Source organism: Camelina sativa, chromosome 2, assembly GCF_000633955.1.
Source record: "Camelina sativa cultivar DH55 chromosome 2, Cs, whole genome shotgun sequence".
Taxonomy (NCBI): domain Eukaryota; kingdom Viridiplantae; phylum Streptophyta; class Magnoliopsida; order Brassicales; family Brassicaceae; genus Camelina; species Camelina sativa.
Genome location: NC_025686.1, coordinates 23,627,521 through 23,643,498, shown reverse-complemented (window position 1 = coordinate 23,643,498; position 15,978 = coordinate 23,627,521). Strand labels below are relative to the sequence as shown.

Sequence of the window (15,978 nt, the reverse complement as noted above, 5' to 3'; positions counted from 1 at the left end):
ATAATTCCAGGCAAATTCAACAAAGTCTCTAGATCTATCAAAAGCGGCGCATTATGGATCTCTTGATCTTTGCAAAGCGGCAAATTCTGGAACTCTTCGATCACTTGATCTTTCATCAAAAGCGGCAAATTCTATAACCCTAGCATTTCTTGCTCTTTCATCTTCTCCATAATCCTAGGCACATCCTCGATCTTTAAGTGTCCAGGCGAATGCAACAAAGCCTCTTGATCTTTCCGAGGCGGCAAATTCTGGATCTTTATGTGTCCAGGCAAAGGGAAAGGCTCTTCATCTTTCTTCTTCACAATAATCCCCGGCAAATTCAAACCAGTTAAAACACGGCTGAAGCTCATCTTCCACGCAAACTTTGAAAAACCCTAAAAAAATTTGACCTTTTTTTTCCTTGGAATATAAACAAACACAGAAGAAATGTTGTATTCATATATACTCAATTTGGGCCTGCAGTAAAGTTAACAGCCCAATAAGAGACTAAACGGTGTCGTTTCGTGCAGTTAGGTTTTTTTTTTATACTCTATTTATAATTCCCGAGAAATCCATCTTTTGGCGGTCAAATGAAGCCGGAGAATCTCCTCCGACGACCGCAGACGAATCGGAAACTAACCACCGGCTGTGAAATTCTCGACGGATGTCTTCGCGGAGGGATTCCCTGCGATTCGCTGACGGAAATCGTGGCGGAGAGCGGCTGCGGAAAGACACAACTCTGCCTTCAGCTCTCACTCTGTGCCCAGCTTCCGATTTCACTCGGCGGACTCAACGGTTCTTCTCTTTATCTCCACTCCGAGTTTCCTTTCCCTTTTCGCCGTCTTCATCAGCTATCTCGATCGTTTCATCAATCAAACCCTAGTCTTTACTCGAATCACAATGATAACCCCTGTGATCATGTCTTTGTTCAAAATGTTCATTCTGTAGACCACCTGTTCGACATAATGCCTAGGATTAATGGGTTTGTTGGGGATTCAAGAAATAGGTTACCTTTGAAGCTGATTGTGCTTGATTCTGTTGCGGCGTTGTTTAGATCGGAATTTGATAATACTCCGGCTGATTTGAGGAAGAGATCTTCTTTGTTTTTTAAGTTATCAGGGAAGTTGAAGCAGTTGGCTAATAAGTTTGGTTTGGCTGTTGTGATTACGAATCAGGTTACTGATTTTGTTGAAACTTCTGATGGGTTAAGTGGGTTGAGGATTGGGAATTTGAGGTATTTGTGTTCCTCTGGTAGACGAGTTGTTCCTGCTTTAGGCTTGGCTTGGGCTAATTGTGTGAACTCTAGATTTTTCATCTCGCGAAGTGATGAGAGAAGTGAAAATGATGAGAGCGGTTCGAGTTATGTGTCTAGAAGAGCTCAGAGACGGTTTGACATTGTGTTTTCACCTTATTTGCCTGTGGCTTCTTGCGAGTTCATGATCACTCGAGAAGGGATTTGTGGGGTTCAAGCGTAGGTGATGCTATGTAGGATTATTTTTGTTCGAAGCATCAGGAGTCCTTTTTTTGGAGTTTCTGTGCATTATTTATGTAGATTGCCGAGGGATCTATTCAAAGCCAGGTTCTTTTAGATTTCTCCTCTTATTTAGGTGTTATATAGAAATTTACTTCTCCTCAAATAAAAATTGTATGAACAATTCCTTGTGGTATTGCCTTCTGAAAGATTCCTATGCATTTACTCTTCAGCCTCAGAATTTTGATGATCATTTTCAACTGGCAATGAAAAGCAGCATTTTCCTCCTTAGTCTACTGCATAGTCTGCAATGCATGCTTCTCACATTGATTTCTGATTTTATTGTTCCTCGACTACACCAACAATCACCTGTCCATTAGAATTTAGAAGCAGCAGGCGGAAATAAGAGAGTGCGATTAGGGCTCGTGCCGGTGGAAACCATTCTCGAGTTTGGAGCAAAATGTCGGATCCATTTGCTGGTTGTAGAGCTAGCGCTAAGCACGACATGATCGCGATTCAGAATTCGATCTGTAAAAAGGTTTACAGTGATTCGCGTCTATTCAATTACTCGATTCGATTAAGGGCTTCATCTGATGAAGAAATTGATCAGATCTGAGAAGAATCGCCGGAGAAGGAAAAGGGAAAGTGAGATTGAGATCATCGTTGTGATTGAGAATCAGTGAGGTTCATGAAACGACGCCGTTTGTTTTACGCTGCACTTTGATGTAAAAAAAAAAAAAATTCTTTTGAACATAATTTAACATTAATTTCAAACAAAAAAAATGATAAATACTCAGAATCATGAATTCATTAATGTCACTAAAATGAATCTAATTTGAACAATTTATATTTGGGATTGTGGCCGAAAAACTGTTTTGTGGGTTAGTGGCTTTGAGTATTTGCCAATTTTTTTTAATTCTGACTGCACCAATTGTGCAAGCTTTGTCCATCTTTTATAATACCAAAACTCTATATTATTTCTGTAAAAGAAATCTTAAAGATACCATAGAAGAAAAAACTTACTTGGGAAGAACTATGCTGTAAATCCTGCATATATATATACATAAATACATAATTATGATCATGTTATGGTTAAGTATTTAAATAAACAAAAAAAAAACAAAAAAACAAAATTCTTTCTAAACAATTACAAAGATAAAACACGGAAGACGCAGATTACGAATGTGAGTCATCATTCTGGTTTTGAAACTTGTCTTCGGACTTGTTGCAAATCCTGAAGTGAGCTCCGTAAAAGATGCTGTAACCCTTTTTCCAATCACAAAAATTCCCAAATTGGGTTGTGGTCTGATTCAATTTAGACTTAATATAATTTTTACTTTTTAGTAAAAAAATAAAAATGAAGAAGAAGAAAATAAAATCAATCAGGATATGTATTATTGTTTTCAATTTAATCCTTTTTTTAATCAATGTTCCCAAGTAAATTCTAAAAGTATGTTAATGGAGCGGTCTACATGCCAAAAACTAGTCTTATATGAAACTGTTTCTATTGTTTTGTTAATTTTAAACCTAATTTAAAATGCTCTTAAGCTTCATCAGATATTGCAATTACATTATTAGCCAAAATTTCATTTATGACCCGGCCCGTTTGGCCCATATTCAAGGATCGTTGTTGTTATATCACACTATCTCTCTATACACCTTACACAGCGTAAAACTACCTCACTAGATTTGATTTGATTTGATTTGATTCGTTTGGTCACTGCAATCTGCAAAAGAAGTAAAAACCAATTAAGCTTAATCGATTCTTGAGTTCTTCGTCCATAGATATCTTTAATCGCAGCCTCAGAGAAGAGATCTATCGGAATCGTACCGTCAATGTCGACTCCAGCTGACGTCGCCGGCAGAGAATCAATCACTCATGTCATATTCGACATGGACGGTCTTCTTCTCGGTAATTTCAGCAGTGCATCTGATCTTCAATCTTTTGCTTTATTGGATCGTACTACTGACATTATCCTTCTTTAGCTTGGCTTTGTTCGGAATTAGTTTTAGTTGACATCGGATATGCTCTAAGTAACGTTCATGATGATGAGTATTTGATTGTTTGGATAGTTTAGAATGGTAGAGCTAGGTTGAATCTGATCCGGAATTGAACAATTGAGGTTAATAGATGCAAAGATTTTTTGTTCTGTTTTTGAGATTCCCCCGTTTCATTGGCTTATGAATCCCAGTCTGTGGTGCTCCTAGTTTTAGCTATCATAGGATTTAACTCTTATGTAGATGCTAACTTTATATCTACTGATCAATATTTCACAATAGTGGAAATAACTTATGGTTTCTGTTGCAGATACTGAGAAGTTTTATACTGAGGTCCAAGAAATCATACTTGCTAGATTCAACAAAACGTTTGATTGGTCTCTCAAGGCTAAGATGATGGGAAGAAAAGCTATAGAAGCTGCTAGGATTTTTGTTGAAGAAAGCGGGATCAGCGATTCTCTTTCAGCTGAGGACTTCCTTGTCGAGAGGGAGTCAATGTTGCAAGAACTTTTCCCTACTAGTGAGCTAATGCCAGGTACATTTTCCTTTCTGTAGCACATGTGTTTGCAAACACATGACATATGGTTCACAGGATAAAATAACTTGTCTAGATATATATGCTTGATGTGGTTAAATGCAAAAAAGGCACTGATTTTGAGTTGAATCATAATCATTCGTGGAAAAAACTCGTTCTGTATTTGGTTCATCTCGATTGGTCTTCTTGGTTATTTCTCGAGTCTGACATTTTAAGCTACCAATAGGTAACCAATGAAATTTACATGAAGCCGTTGTATATATATGAACTCGTGATCCAATTCTTATCCAAATTTTCAGGGGCTAGCCGACTAATCAAGCATCTCCATGCAAAGAATATTCCAATTTGTATTGCTACAGGGTATTTTTTTTCTTCATTAGCAACATTCTCAGCTTCTGTTCTTTATAATCTGGAAACTGACTTGTCACCTTGAAATGTTTGTTGCAGTACTCATACACGACATTATGAACTAAAAACCCAAAGACACAAAGAGCTTTTCTCATTGATGCACCACGTAGTTCGCGGTGATGACCCAGAGGTGAAGCAAGGAAAGCCTGCCCCAGATGGCTTTCTAGCTGCTGCTAGAAGATTTAAGGTAATTAATAGGCCACTACTAGTACATATATGATTTATTTGTACCCTCCATTTCAAACTCGACAATGAGTTGTAGACTAATGTATTCTCTTTATCTTGGATTACTTAGGACGGTCCTGTGGATCCACAAAAGGTTCTCGTATTCGAAGACGCTCCATCTGGAGTTCTTGCTGCTAAAAATGCCAAAATGTAAGCCGATTTCTCCTAGTAGTTTCTAAGTTTTCTCATGTGAAGCAAACAGATGAGCATTTTAAGGCAATTACAAATACACATTTATCTACAACAAGGAAAGAAGTTTATGTTTTTTCAAATCTTCTCTACAGGAACGTGGTCATGGTGCCGGATCCTAGACTAGATATCTCTCACCAAGATGTTGCAGATCAAATCCTAACCTCTCTACTCGATTTCAAACCGGAAGAATGGGGTTTGCCTCCTTTTGAAGACTCAAACTAAACGATACAGCAAGCTTCAAGGTGATAAAAACTCAGAATCATGAATCCGTGAGAAGGTGATTGTTTGTCTTATTATATTGCTTTGGCATTTACATGACAAGGCCATGGGTTTTAATGTCGTCAAGTGACACAAATAGAAAGTAAGTGGTGACATGACGAGAGACCAAACAAAATTATTGCCTCAACGATTAAACAAATTATTCTTGTACAATTACTCTTACCCACAAGTTTCAGCATTGGCTTATCTGATTTTGTTTTGTTTTTGTCGGCATAGCTGAATTGATTCCTTCTTTTATGGTTTGGAATCTTTCTTCTTTACGCATCACTAACATGTGTTGTTCCTGCATAAAAATTAATACCCTCGTCCTATTCTTCAACGTCTAATGTTTTATATATATATATACTGACATTGTTTAGACAAATGTTATATATATATATATATATATATATATATATAACATTTGTCTAAACAATGTCAATTTAATCAAGAAAAAAGGTTGAATTTAGTAATCACTAGCTACTAGTTTTAAACCTGTGAAGTCTTAAAACATACAAAACATTTATTTGATTCAGTTTTTATATGGGTTTCTCGGTACGATTTCTTAACCAAATTTAGGAGCGTTATCGGAGATAAATTAAGTACATCCATTGTGTTCTATTCTCTCTTCACTTTGCCATTCTATATGCTTCATGTTTTTTTTTTTTCATTAGTGGGGAAGACAAGTGAACAAAAAAGATTATACGTTTACAATAATGCCACTGAAAACCGTACGACATTGGCTGCTACAAAACATCTTCTGACATCGTTGCCAAAACGGTCTTTTCTCCTCACTCGTTTCTTTTCACTTTGCTTGTGTTTCCTTTCACCGGCATGATTCGAATTCTCTTCGCTACACGAACAAAGTCCCTGTATCCTCACGAACCAATTTTCTCATTAACTTAAATATTTATATTAACTTCAAAAATTATCTAGAGAGGTTTTTGTGAAAGATCAGTATATACGTGAAACGCTCAAACGTACGAAAGAACTAAATTTAATTAAAGAAGAAATTAATGTTGGAGAGTAAAAGAGAGGAGTATTACTTCCAAGTAAGATCGCCTGCGAGGAGTAGATCATTCTCCATGTCTTCATAAGCAATAAGATGGCCAGGAATGGCGTTAGACAGATCAAGATCGTCCGTCGAATCAGCCCCATCGACAAACATTTGCCTCAGAGCCAAAGCCAAGCTCTGATAACTCCCATGCTTGTCTAGGCTTACCCGTTGGCAAATCGAACGTCCCTCTAGCACAACCGTAACCGGAGGAACCACGGATGAAACTAGATCGTCCTCGACGTTAAGACCAAATCCTTGGAATGACCTCCCGGCCGCTCCGGTGGCGGATTTGCTATTATTATGGTTTTTCGAAACAGAATTTGGTTTGAAAGGTGTCGTGGTGTCACGAGGTTGTTGTGTGTTGGTGTTACCTTGATGAAACCTTCTTTGCAAAGAGTCTTGGCTTTGTGGCTCAAAACTGTTCATATTGAGTGTAGGGTTTTAGGGTTTTTGTAACTTAGAGAAGACAACTCAAACTGTTTCGTGTGTTTTTTTCTATGCTAGGGACTAGGGAGAGAAAGAGAAAGAGAAAGAGAGAGAGACTGTGTATGTTTGATGAGATTCTGGTGAAAGTGAATGTATGTAATGTACTTATAAATAGATAGAGAGAAGGCGTAAACTGTGTGGCAAACAAAAGGTGTCTTTTTATTTTACGATTTTTTTTTTGTTTTAATGTTGTCTTAAAAATTTCATTTAATTTGAAAGTACATCTGCTCTTTGGCCTTCTCGTAAAACAATGAATCCTTTGCCTTAAATTAACAATCAAATTACTATATATTTAATCATTCAATGAACAATTGGATTCACGTAGAGATGTTCTCACATGCATTTGTATTAAATGATATTATTACAATGCTAGCTATAATTAATCTATCTATCACTGTCACTGTGGGAGCAAGAGCTGTTACAGGAAATGTCAAAAGGTTTCACTAATTTTTTCAACCTAAATTGTTATTTCAAGCGCATACGTCTGCATTTAAAACGAAGATATTAAAGACTAAAAATGTTTAGAAATGTTAACGTGGACAAGACGCAAGCTGACTGGACAAAAATAAAGTTGGTAAACTTTTAAAACATTTTCCAAGTCACTATAATTAAGTATATATATATAAAGAAATACGTATATAGTAGTATGAACTATGAACTAGGAACCCCAAAATGAAAAAGACATTATAAATTGATCGAGTAATTAAATAATGAAACATAAGGTAATAGAAAAAGAGATCTTGTAAATTGTAACGCATGGGCTGCGGAGACGACCGCGCTGCCGTCGCCGAACGCCTCGCTTCCTTGACTCGCGCATGGTCGGGAGCTCCACGTCATCTTCGACTTCTTTTCATACTTACACTTTATACACACATCTAGCTTAACTAAAAACAAAACATGACACACGCATATATATTACACAACTTCATACATTTATTGCACCATACACGAATACTTTTACCATATCTATCTCATATATTGCATACTGAACTCTCGGTTTATGGCAACAACCCGAATACAATCTAATCTAATCTAATCCAATCCAAACTCTCTTAAGTTATACGTGTTGGCTCACTGAATTATATTAAACAAATAAACCTGTCAGCCTACCTAAAATTAGTTGGACACTAACAAATTTAAACTAATTTTAAAATTATGTTAGCTAGTAACACTACTGATTCCAAATAAAACACTATACACTATTTTTTTAAACGCAAATAAGTACAATAATCAGGTATACATATACATATACATATGGTCAAATAATTACGCCTACAGAAAGAATAACGAGTAAGAGAGGTTATTAATTATATTATGCTGAAATGTTTTTGACGGTGAACATTTGTGTCTGTTGAATTCAAAAACTAACGGTGGATCCAACAAGCAAGATAGGTGAATGAGCTAATAAAAGCAAACCCAAGAAGACATAAAACGAAGCACAAGAAGCATATTTTCTTAAGTTTGAAGCAAACAATAATTTTATTAATACTATAAAAATAATGGTGGTGAGCGTAGATAAAAATTACAGTTAATTTAAAACCTCGGGATTCGAATTAGAAGACTCGAAGATCCGACATGGAAGGCATTGAAATGTTTAAAACTCACCTCGGTTTCATATAGTTTCAAATTTAAGAGTATAGTTTTAACACATTACATTTTATATTTAGATCATCTAGTAATTAATTTGTCTCGATTTTTGTTTTTGTCGATTCTACAGACATACGTTAATGTTTGCTTATTTCACTCCCCGATACTAATCAATTTTTTTTTTAAATAACAATCAAAAAGATTTACCCGCTGTTTTGGTCTGTTTCTAACCAAACAAAGACAATCATTTTATCATGTTCATCTACCTACGTTAGCACAAGTGTTCAGAGAGGCTTTACAAAGAGCCCAATTAGGCTTATAAGGCCCAGTGTAAACGGTGTTAGCCCAATGTCAACCGTTGGCGCGTCAAAATCACGTGGAGGAGCACTGAAGCAAGAGGGTGTCTCCGTAGTGGATCATAACCTTTAAAGCTCATTATAAAAAAAAACACAAATCCTTTTGATTATTACTGAAATAAAAAGCAAAGTGAAAAATAAAAAAATAATAAAGCAAAGAAAGGTTTTAAAAACTTTATTTATTCGCTCTTCTCCCAGAAACATTCCGTTTCAGATATTTTTGATTTTTGAATTTGTGTTTCGCTCTCTCTCTCTCTATCTCTATCTATCAGCTTTCGATTAGATCTGATTCTGTGTGTATACGACGGAGAAGAAGAGTTAACCGTCTCCGTTTCAAAAATGCCGGCGACTGATTCTGAGTACGATGCCAAAGTAAGATTACTATTTTCCGATTTGTGTGTGTGTTTCTCTATTATTTCTCATCGGATTTTTAAAGTGAAATTGATTGTATTCTCTGGGTTGTGGATGGATTCACAGGTTTTATCTCAGTCTACGACGGGGTTAGTTTTCTCCTTCTTCTTATTAATTCACCTAGGGTTTTACTTTTTTTTGAATCTCCGATTAGTACTGATAGGGTTTTTTTTTGTTTTGGAATGATTGACAAGGGATAACACGTTTGCGAATGTGGATAATTTGGAGCATTGTACGAAGTATTTGAATCAGACGATGGTTACATTTGGATTTCCCGCCTCGCTTGATCTCTTTTCCAATGATCCGGTGTGTGTTTTTTAATTATTGATTCGTTTTTATTCTGGAATTGTTGTGGGGAGGTTTTGGGGGTTTTTAATTTAGGGTTTTTGTTTGGTTTAGGTTTCTATCTCAAGGACTTGCAATTGTATGTACTCGTTGCTGCAGCAGCGACAACGTGATATAGAGTTTAGAGACTCTGCTAATGAGCTGAGACAGAGGTGAAATATTTTGGTTATCTTCCTTCTTTCAATCCGGCTTTTGAATTCTTGTTTAGAGCTAGACATTGTTAAGTGTTTCATTGGTTAAACATATATTTTTTTATCATTGATCTTGATTTAAATTAGTTTGATATTTGAGTTTCTCTACTCTGATTTGCGGAAGAAATTCATAATGTCTTTATGTGCATTGCCTTACTGTGTATATAGACAACAATCGGATATAGCTAGACTTGAAGCTAAAGTTGAGAGGCTTGAATCGCAACTTCACCAGAAGGACAGGGAAATCGCTACAATTACCAGAACCGTGAGTCCTTTATAATTTCTGCTGAGATGGTTTTTGCTTAGGTTCTTGATTGAAGAGGGTTTGATTGTGTGACTTCACTATATTTTCAGGAAGCAAAAAACACAGCGGCGTTAAAATCCCAGATTGAAAAGCTACAGCAGGAGAGGGATGAATTCCAAAGGATGGTGATTGGTAACCAGGTCTGTTAGTTTATGATGCTCTGTTTAACTACTTTCTCTTTTGGGGAGATTGTACTGATGGATTGTCTGCATTTATACTCTAATCTGTGAATAGCAAGTCAAAGCTCAACAGATTCACGAAATGAAGAAAAAGGAAAAGGACTACATTAAGTTGCAGGTTGATCTTGTGGAACTTACTTTTCTGTATCCTGTTTAATTCTACATTTTGATCACTATTTTTTCTTTTGTTTCTCTTGTAGGAACGGCTGAATCAAGTATTGATGGAGAAAAAGAAAGAATCTAGATCAGGAATGGAGATTATGAATCTACTACAGGTCCTTTTTACCAGCTCCTTATTTTTTTCCATTCCTTAAAATGATGAATGTGGGATTTTCCACTTGACTGGTTGTCTGATCTACTTAATAGAAAGAAGGGAGGCAGCGTGGGACCTGGAATGGCAAGAAGACTGATACTGATTTCTACAAAAAGATAGTATGAGTCTAACTACATCAAATCAATAACATTATGCAGAGTTCCAAAGGGCATTTCTTTAATAACGTTTTCCCTGCAGGTGGATGCGTATGAAGCGAAAAATCAAGAATTAATGGCTGAGAACACTAATCTAAGAGCATTACTACGATCCATGCAGGTTTGCTCTTTTTTTCATGCTAAGCTTAACTTAAGTAACTTAAGATGTTTATTCATAAGCGAAAGTTTTTATTTCCCGTTTTGTTGCAGACGGATATGCGTGATTTCCTAAATGCTCCAAACGGGTCAGCTAATCCTTCATTGGCTGGCAGTGACAAACGTGAGGTTGACACTTCACAATCTCCACTGGGTGGGAAGACGGTATGTATAATCTTAGTTTATTGAATGTGTTTGTAATAATAATCCTGTATAATTGATATCCCGGTATCTTACTAACTAGTCAGTACACAGGACGTCTTTGATCTGCCTTTCCGGATGGGTAGAGGTCATATAGAAGAAAGTTTGCGCACTAAGATGGCTTCTATAAAGGTTCTTCTTGACGACATTGTGCATTTTACTCAACAAAATCCATCATGTTTATCTGTGTTTAACCTTTTTGCTGTTTCTTCTTATTTCCTTGGGACATAAAGGAACGCATGGTCCAGTTACAAGATGAACCTAAAGGAGCATCTGTTACATCTGAAGCAACAGAGAGAGAGCTTGAACTCGAAGCTCAGCTTGTTGAGGCAAGGAGTATAATCCAAGAACAGGTTCTCTTCCTCATTTTTCATTTACTAACGGCTCAGAGACTATTTTCCTCAGCCTCTACAATTATTGATGTTTTCGAAGCAACACTAAATTTATTGAAAATATCTTTGACATCTGTTTAGAAACTGACAAGAGCAATTGTATTGCAGGAGTCCATAATGTCGAAACATCTCCCTAAATCAGAGCAGCGAAGGTATCAATTTATGAATCTTTAATTTTGGCTTTAAACAAAGATGGTTATGTATGTGAAACAACTAATAGTAGCCAAACTTGTAACAGGAAATCCGTAGTTCCACTGGCAGCTGAGGTATACTTGTAGATTCCTCTCTCCTTTGTTTAGATGTTCTTTATCGGTTTTGTTTCACAAAAAAAAGGAGCTTAATAATGACTCTTGATTGGTCTCTGTCTATATAATGTATCCGCAGGGAGTATGAAGATGCCTAAAAACTCAAAAGCAATGGATCCAAGTTAAGGTATGTTGCTAAAAGATTTGTCGCAAAATGTAGTCTTAGTAGTACTTTCCAGTCACCAAACCTCTCCTTCGATATCGAAGCTATGTATATTCAAGTTTTTAGTTGTGTCAAATCAGAGATCCTGTCTCCTTTTTGGAGATAAAAAATCTTATTATAAATGATCAAGGCTTAATGATGGGTTGTTTAGTGTCAAAAATTCAAGATTCGTACTCTCTGTTACAGTATCTCATATCTACTAAATTAGCAATCACACAGTAAGTCATAGAAGACAAACACCATGTTCTTTGTTCCAAGTTCCAAACCAAACTAATCAAATCACTTTGAAACTATTTTCATGATTAGATTGTTTTGGTCTGTCCAATACAATTTAGGAGACTTATGGACATTTTCAGTTATGAGTAGTAGATACTAGTGGTGAATTTGGTTAGATCGTATTTACTTTTTACAACAGAAATCATTCTTTTTGACAGAGCTACAAGAGAAAAAGAAGTAACATTATTCTTAGTTCCTTAAACTCGATTTAAATTTTGGTTTTCACTTTATGAGTCAAAAACTCGAATAACGTATTGTTGCCACGCCTTGTTTTTTCCTTTATAATCAAATATCCGAATATTTTGAATCAATTGCGACGCAAATATTCACGTATTGCAACACTACACGGTTGCGTGGCCACAATTCCTTGATTGGAACTTGCTTAAAATAAAAGAAGAAGAAGAATTAAAATCGTATATTTTCGTAAAAGTGGGTTTAATTGTGGTAATAATTGCGTGATTAGTGCGATGACGATTCATACAAAAATGGGTTAAAAAAATCTTAACGATATGAAATTGAGGAGTACGCAAAGTTTGGCGTCTCTTAAGGGGGATTGGTCATTTGCCTTCACATGCGCATATGAAATCAGCCGTCCTTCAAACTGTATTAACGTGCGCTTCATCTTAAAGTAAACATAGATTTTTAATATTCAAGTATATAATAAAGGAAATCAAATATTTTATAACTCCAAATAGAAAAAAACTTTTTTAAAAAAAGTTCCTTATAAAACAAACAATTTACAACAGAAATTCCTTGGTGGGGAAAGAAAGATATAGTACAATATAAATGTTTTAAATAGTTTTGATTTTTTTCTCTGTTACAATGATAAGAAATAAAACTGACCAATTGGCAATTGTGGTTGGCCACTATGAACCGGTTTCCCAATAATTAATAAGCAATCACGGAACAAAATATCAATTGGTTAATTCCAAAGATAATATATCTAAATTATCTTTGTATAGCAGATTAGAGGAGTAAAAACTTGGTGGGGATTACAATGAGAAATGGTTTATTTCTTCTTTTGGAATATACAGTTTCTATAATCGTAGTTTAAAATAAATTTCCGATTGTGAATCAACCAATTGTGCATCAAATATAAATCTGTCTTATCCATCACTGAAACCATTAAAGTGTACAACTTCTTTGAATCAATGTTGATGTTACACACATTGCCCCGTGCCAAAGCAACCTAATCACCAAAGAATACAAGTAATTAAGGGGGTGTATTGAATTAAGGATTTTAAAAGATTTTGGGATATTCTTAAATCTCCTGTTATTTAATTGATGATTTTTTAAAATCATCTGAAATCCTATGTTATTGAATGTGAAATTTATAAAAATCATTTACAATCTCTTGTTATTCAATCAATAATTTATAAATCTCACTTCAAATCTACTGTTATTCAAAAAATCACAAATTCTTTTAAAAAATCTATTGAATGGGATTTTAGGAGACTTTTCTAACATTTTTAGTTCAAAATTATAGCTTACAAAATCTCACCTCTAAAGGTGGTATTTTAAAATATTTGTTTTAAAAAGACTTTTCTTCCATCTACCAAAAAAAACGACTTCTAACACTAGCAATTTTTTTTCACACTAGCGACTTTTCTTCCACACTAGCAATTTTTTTTTTGCCGAACTCTCTCTCTCTCTCTTTCTCTATTTCTCTCTTTCTCTCTTGGAAAAATCCTATAATTTGTTGATGTGTAATCGAGTTCATCTTCTGCAGGAATCAATGGATGGTATCTGGAACTTCATAATAGATAAGGTAAACTGTCTTGTATCTTGATTCTTGAGTAAAGCTTCAAATCGTTTTCAAATATGCACCACCCTTTCCATATAAGATGCAAGTAGAGTTAGTACTTGTTTGTGTTGTTTTACATAATTATCTTCGTCAAGAATGTCGTTCAGACTTGTTTGAAGATGTTAGACATGCAGAAGGAACTGACGCTGATGAAAGAGTTGATGATGGGAATAATGAAGAAGAACAGCTTTATGGTACTCAAGACCAACAAAGAGTGTTTGCTAATAACTGGAGAGCAACTATAGCCGAAAACATGTGGACAGATGCTATGAATATGGGATCATAATACAATACTATTGTGCTTTATATTATATTGTTTTCATACTTTCTATTGGTTTATTATTTTTTATCCAATACTTTTTATTGAGAAATGCTTTGGCTCCTTAAATTAACCAAAGTGTGATCGAATGAAATGTGATTCTTCACATGACATGACGTTGAATCAAGCTGTTTTTTTTTCTTTCCTTTTTTTATTTTAAAATCACCTAAAATTTATAATCAAGTCTCACCAAATCTCAAAACCCAAATCTCAAAAAATCTGCCAAAATATCAAAATCTCCTAAAATTACACTCAAATCTCCCAAAATTCTAAAATATTAAAATCCCAGCAAATCTCCTAAAATATCAAATTCAATACACCCCTAAGTTTTGTTTGTATGATATAATCAAAGTCAAACCCTGACAAATATTATATTTATATTAACAAGACATTATAAATTTATAATCAAACTCGTTACATGTAATTAGACACAATACATCATGCGTCTAAGATTCACATAGTCAACTCTCCTAACCATTAAATCAATTTATATCCATTCTTACGCCCATTTTATCGGGCAAGAATCTCTCTTTCCATATATAAATATATACACACACACACATATATAGTTGCACTCTATATCATCGCCATAAATCTCACGTATCCATCTTTCTCCATTTATACAAACGAACATCATCATGACTAAAGAACACAATAACACGACTCCAACACCAAAAGCTTCATTATTGTTACTCGAGGATGATCTATGCAAGAGAGAATCAATGATCTCAAGAAACTCATCGGTGGGAGGCTCTTCTAGATTGTTCTATTACTATCATCATCGGAGCCTCGACAAAGGGGTTCCTTTTAAGTGGGAGATGCAGCCGGGAACGCCGATCAATCCTCCACCGGAAGACACCGTTCCTCCGATTACTCCTCCTCCGGCGTTTCTCAGCCTTGGTTTCCCAAAACCCTCAATCTCAACCGTCGGAGACTCTAGTAAACATTCTCTTTTTCCGGCGAACCTTAAGATTTGGAAGTGGAAGAATCTTCGTAAGAGATGTTTTGCTAGATGGTCAAGCCAAAACATGCTTAGTAAAGGTAATTAAACATTACGTTTATTATGGTAACTTTTATCATGTGTTTGGAAATTTCACAAGATGTATAGAATATTGATATTTTTAATTATCAAGTGCAACCTAAAGTATCGACACTTTTAATTTAGGTTTTGATTAATTACACTATGAAATGAACGAATGTGAAAAGTATAATGCGGACTCGTTTTTGTCATTAATCTTGCATATACAGTCAAGTTGTATATACCACATTGTCGAATTGGTAAAAAAATATTACTAATCATTTCGCCATTCTGCAAATCATAATTTTTTGTTATTCTTCTTTAAAATTCTTTTTTTAAAACAATGTTTATATATGTAACATCTGATATACATTTGCCCGTATGATCCCTCAGATTATGATAATGGTCGTGGTGGTAGCTCAAATTCTTGTGATGAATTGGAGAGATTCGACACGTTTGATGAGGATTACAGGTCAAGCTCATCATCTTCTTCATCGTCGTCCTCGTCTTCCTCGAAAGATCGGAGATTGATAAAGGCTTACCCACGTCAATGGTTTAGCGGTTGTCCACCTCGGAACCCAAGAAACAATCATACTGGTTATCGTTAAAAGTTCTTCTCTTTAATCATTGTTTTGTACCAGATTAATACTTAAAACAACGACACCGTCGACACGATGAATTTACAAAATAGTATCAGACTTCGAAAAATTATCCGAATATAGTAAAAACATTCATATTTTTTTTTTGGAGTCTTGTTTATTTTTTATCTATCAAATCTCTTAGAAATATATAATCAACATTTTGATAGTAATACTTTGAAAATGACTTAATTGCAAAAATCTTAACTAAAAAAAAGAAAGAATTCTATTTATTGTATTTATGGGCCAGTTATCT

At 35.1% G+C, this 15,978-nt stretch overlaps 5 protein-coding genes across 5 annotated transcripts; 4 read left to right on the top strand and 1 right to left on the bottom strand.

Annotated features, from left to right (window-relative positions):
• On the top strand, positions 570-1,675 carry LOC104734252 (DNA repair protein XRCC3 homolog). Its single transcript, XM_019236983.1, has one exon. It carries the CDS (start codon positions 570-572, stop codon positions 1,452-1,454), a length of 885 nt encoding a protein of 294 aa, XP_019092528.1. The 3' UTR covers positions 1,455-1,675.
• On the top strand, positions 3,108-5,342 carry LOC104734246 ((DL)-glycerol-3-phosphatase 2). The gene is made up of 6 exons (XM_010453777.2): positions 3,108-3,362; positions 3,759-3,983; positions 4,283-4,343; positions 4,431-4,578; positions 4,687-4,766; positions 4,901-5,342. Exons 1-6 carry the CDS (start codon positions 3,287-3,289, stop codon positions 5,028-5,030), a joined length of 720 nt encoding a protein of 239 aa, XP_010452079.1. The 5' UTR covers positions 3,108-3,286; the 3' UTR covers positions 5,031-5,342.
• LOC104734241 (auxin-responsive protein IAA33-like) lies at positions 5,749-6,672 on the bottom strand. The gene is made up of 2 exons (XM_010453769.2): positions 6,113-6,672; positions 5,749-5,936 (listed from the first exon to the last, which is right to left on the bottom strand). The coding sequence occupies exons 1-2, from the start codon at positions 6,547-6,549 to the stop codon at positions 5,858-5,860; spliced, it is 516 nt and encodes a 171-aa protein (XP_010452071.1). The 5' UTR covers positions 6,550-6,672; the 3' UTR covers positions 5,749-5,857.
• On the top strand, positions 8,683-11,817 carry LOC104734239 (afadin- and alpha-actinin-binding protein-like). Its single transcript, XM_010453768.1, has 16 exons — positions 8,683-8,924; positions 9,030-9,052; positions 9,158-9,269; positions 9,363-9,460; positions 9,668-9,764; positions 9,854-9,943; positions 10,038-10,100; positions 10,183-10,257; positions 10,349-10,414; positions 10,494-10,571; positions 10,661-10,771; positions 10,862-10,939; positions 11,041-11,160; positions 11,308-11,351; positions 11,438-11,465; positions 11,584-11,817. Exons 1-16 carry the CDS (start codon positions 8,892-8,894, stop codon positions 11,590-11,592), a joined length of 1,125 nt encoding a protein of 374 aa, XP_010452070.1. The 5' UTR covers positions 8,683-8,891; the 3' UTR covers positions 11,593-11,817.
• Positions 14,615-15,791, top strand: LOC104734235. The gene is made up of 2 exons (XM_019236973.1): positions 14,615-15,107; positions 15,478-15,791. Exons 1-2 carry the CDS (start codon positions 14,705-14,707, stop codon positions 15,690-15,692), a joined length of 618 nt encoding a protein of 205 aa, XP_019092518.1. The 5' UTR covers positions 14,615-14,704; the 3' UTR covers positions 15,693-15,791.

Coding starts and splice junctions, on each gene's coding strand:
- LOC104734241 (XM_010453769.2), bottom strand. CDS start 6,549: ATGAACAGTTTTGAGCCACAAAGCCAAGACTCTTTGCAAAGAAGGTTT. Junction 5,937..6,112: donor GCAGGCGATCTTACTTGGAA/GTAATACTCCTC, acceptor GTGAGGATACAG/GGACTTTGTTCGTGTAGCGA.
- LOC104734246 (XM_010453777.2), top strand. CDS start 3,287: ATGTCGACTCCAGCTGACGTCGCCGGCAGAGAATCAATCACTCATGTC. Junction 3,984..4,282: donor TACTAGTGAGCTAATGCCAG/GTACATTTTCCT, acceptor CCAAATTTTCAG/GGGCTAGCCGACTAATCAAG. Junction 4,767..4,900: donor GCTGCTAAAAATGCCAAAAT/GTAAGCCGATTT, acceptor TCTTCTCTACAG/GAACGTGGTCATGGTGCCGG.
- LOC104734252 (XM_019236983.1), top strand. CDS start 570: ATGAAGCCGGAGAATCTCCTCCGACGACCGCAGACGAATCGGAAACTA.
- LOC104734235 (XM_019236973.1), top strand. CDS start 14,705: ATGACTAAAGAACACAATAACACGACTCCAACACCAAAAGCTTCATTA. Junction 15,108..15,477: donor CCAAAACATGCTTAGTAAAG/GTAATTAAACAT, acceptor ATGATCCCTCAG/ATTATGATAATGGTCGTGGT.
- LOC104734239 (XM_010453768.1), top strand. CDS start 8,892: ATGCCGGCGACTGATTCTGAGTACGATGCCAAA. Junction 10,101..10,182: donor AGGACTACATTAAGTTGCAG/GTTGATCTTGTG, acceptor TTTCTCTTGTAG/GAACGGCTGAATCAAGTATT. Junction 11,161..11,307: donor GGAGTATAATCCAAGAACAG/GTTCTCTTCCTC, acceptor ATTGTATTGCAG/GAGTCCATAATGTCGAAACA.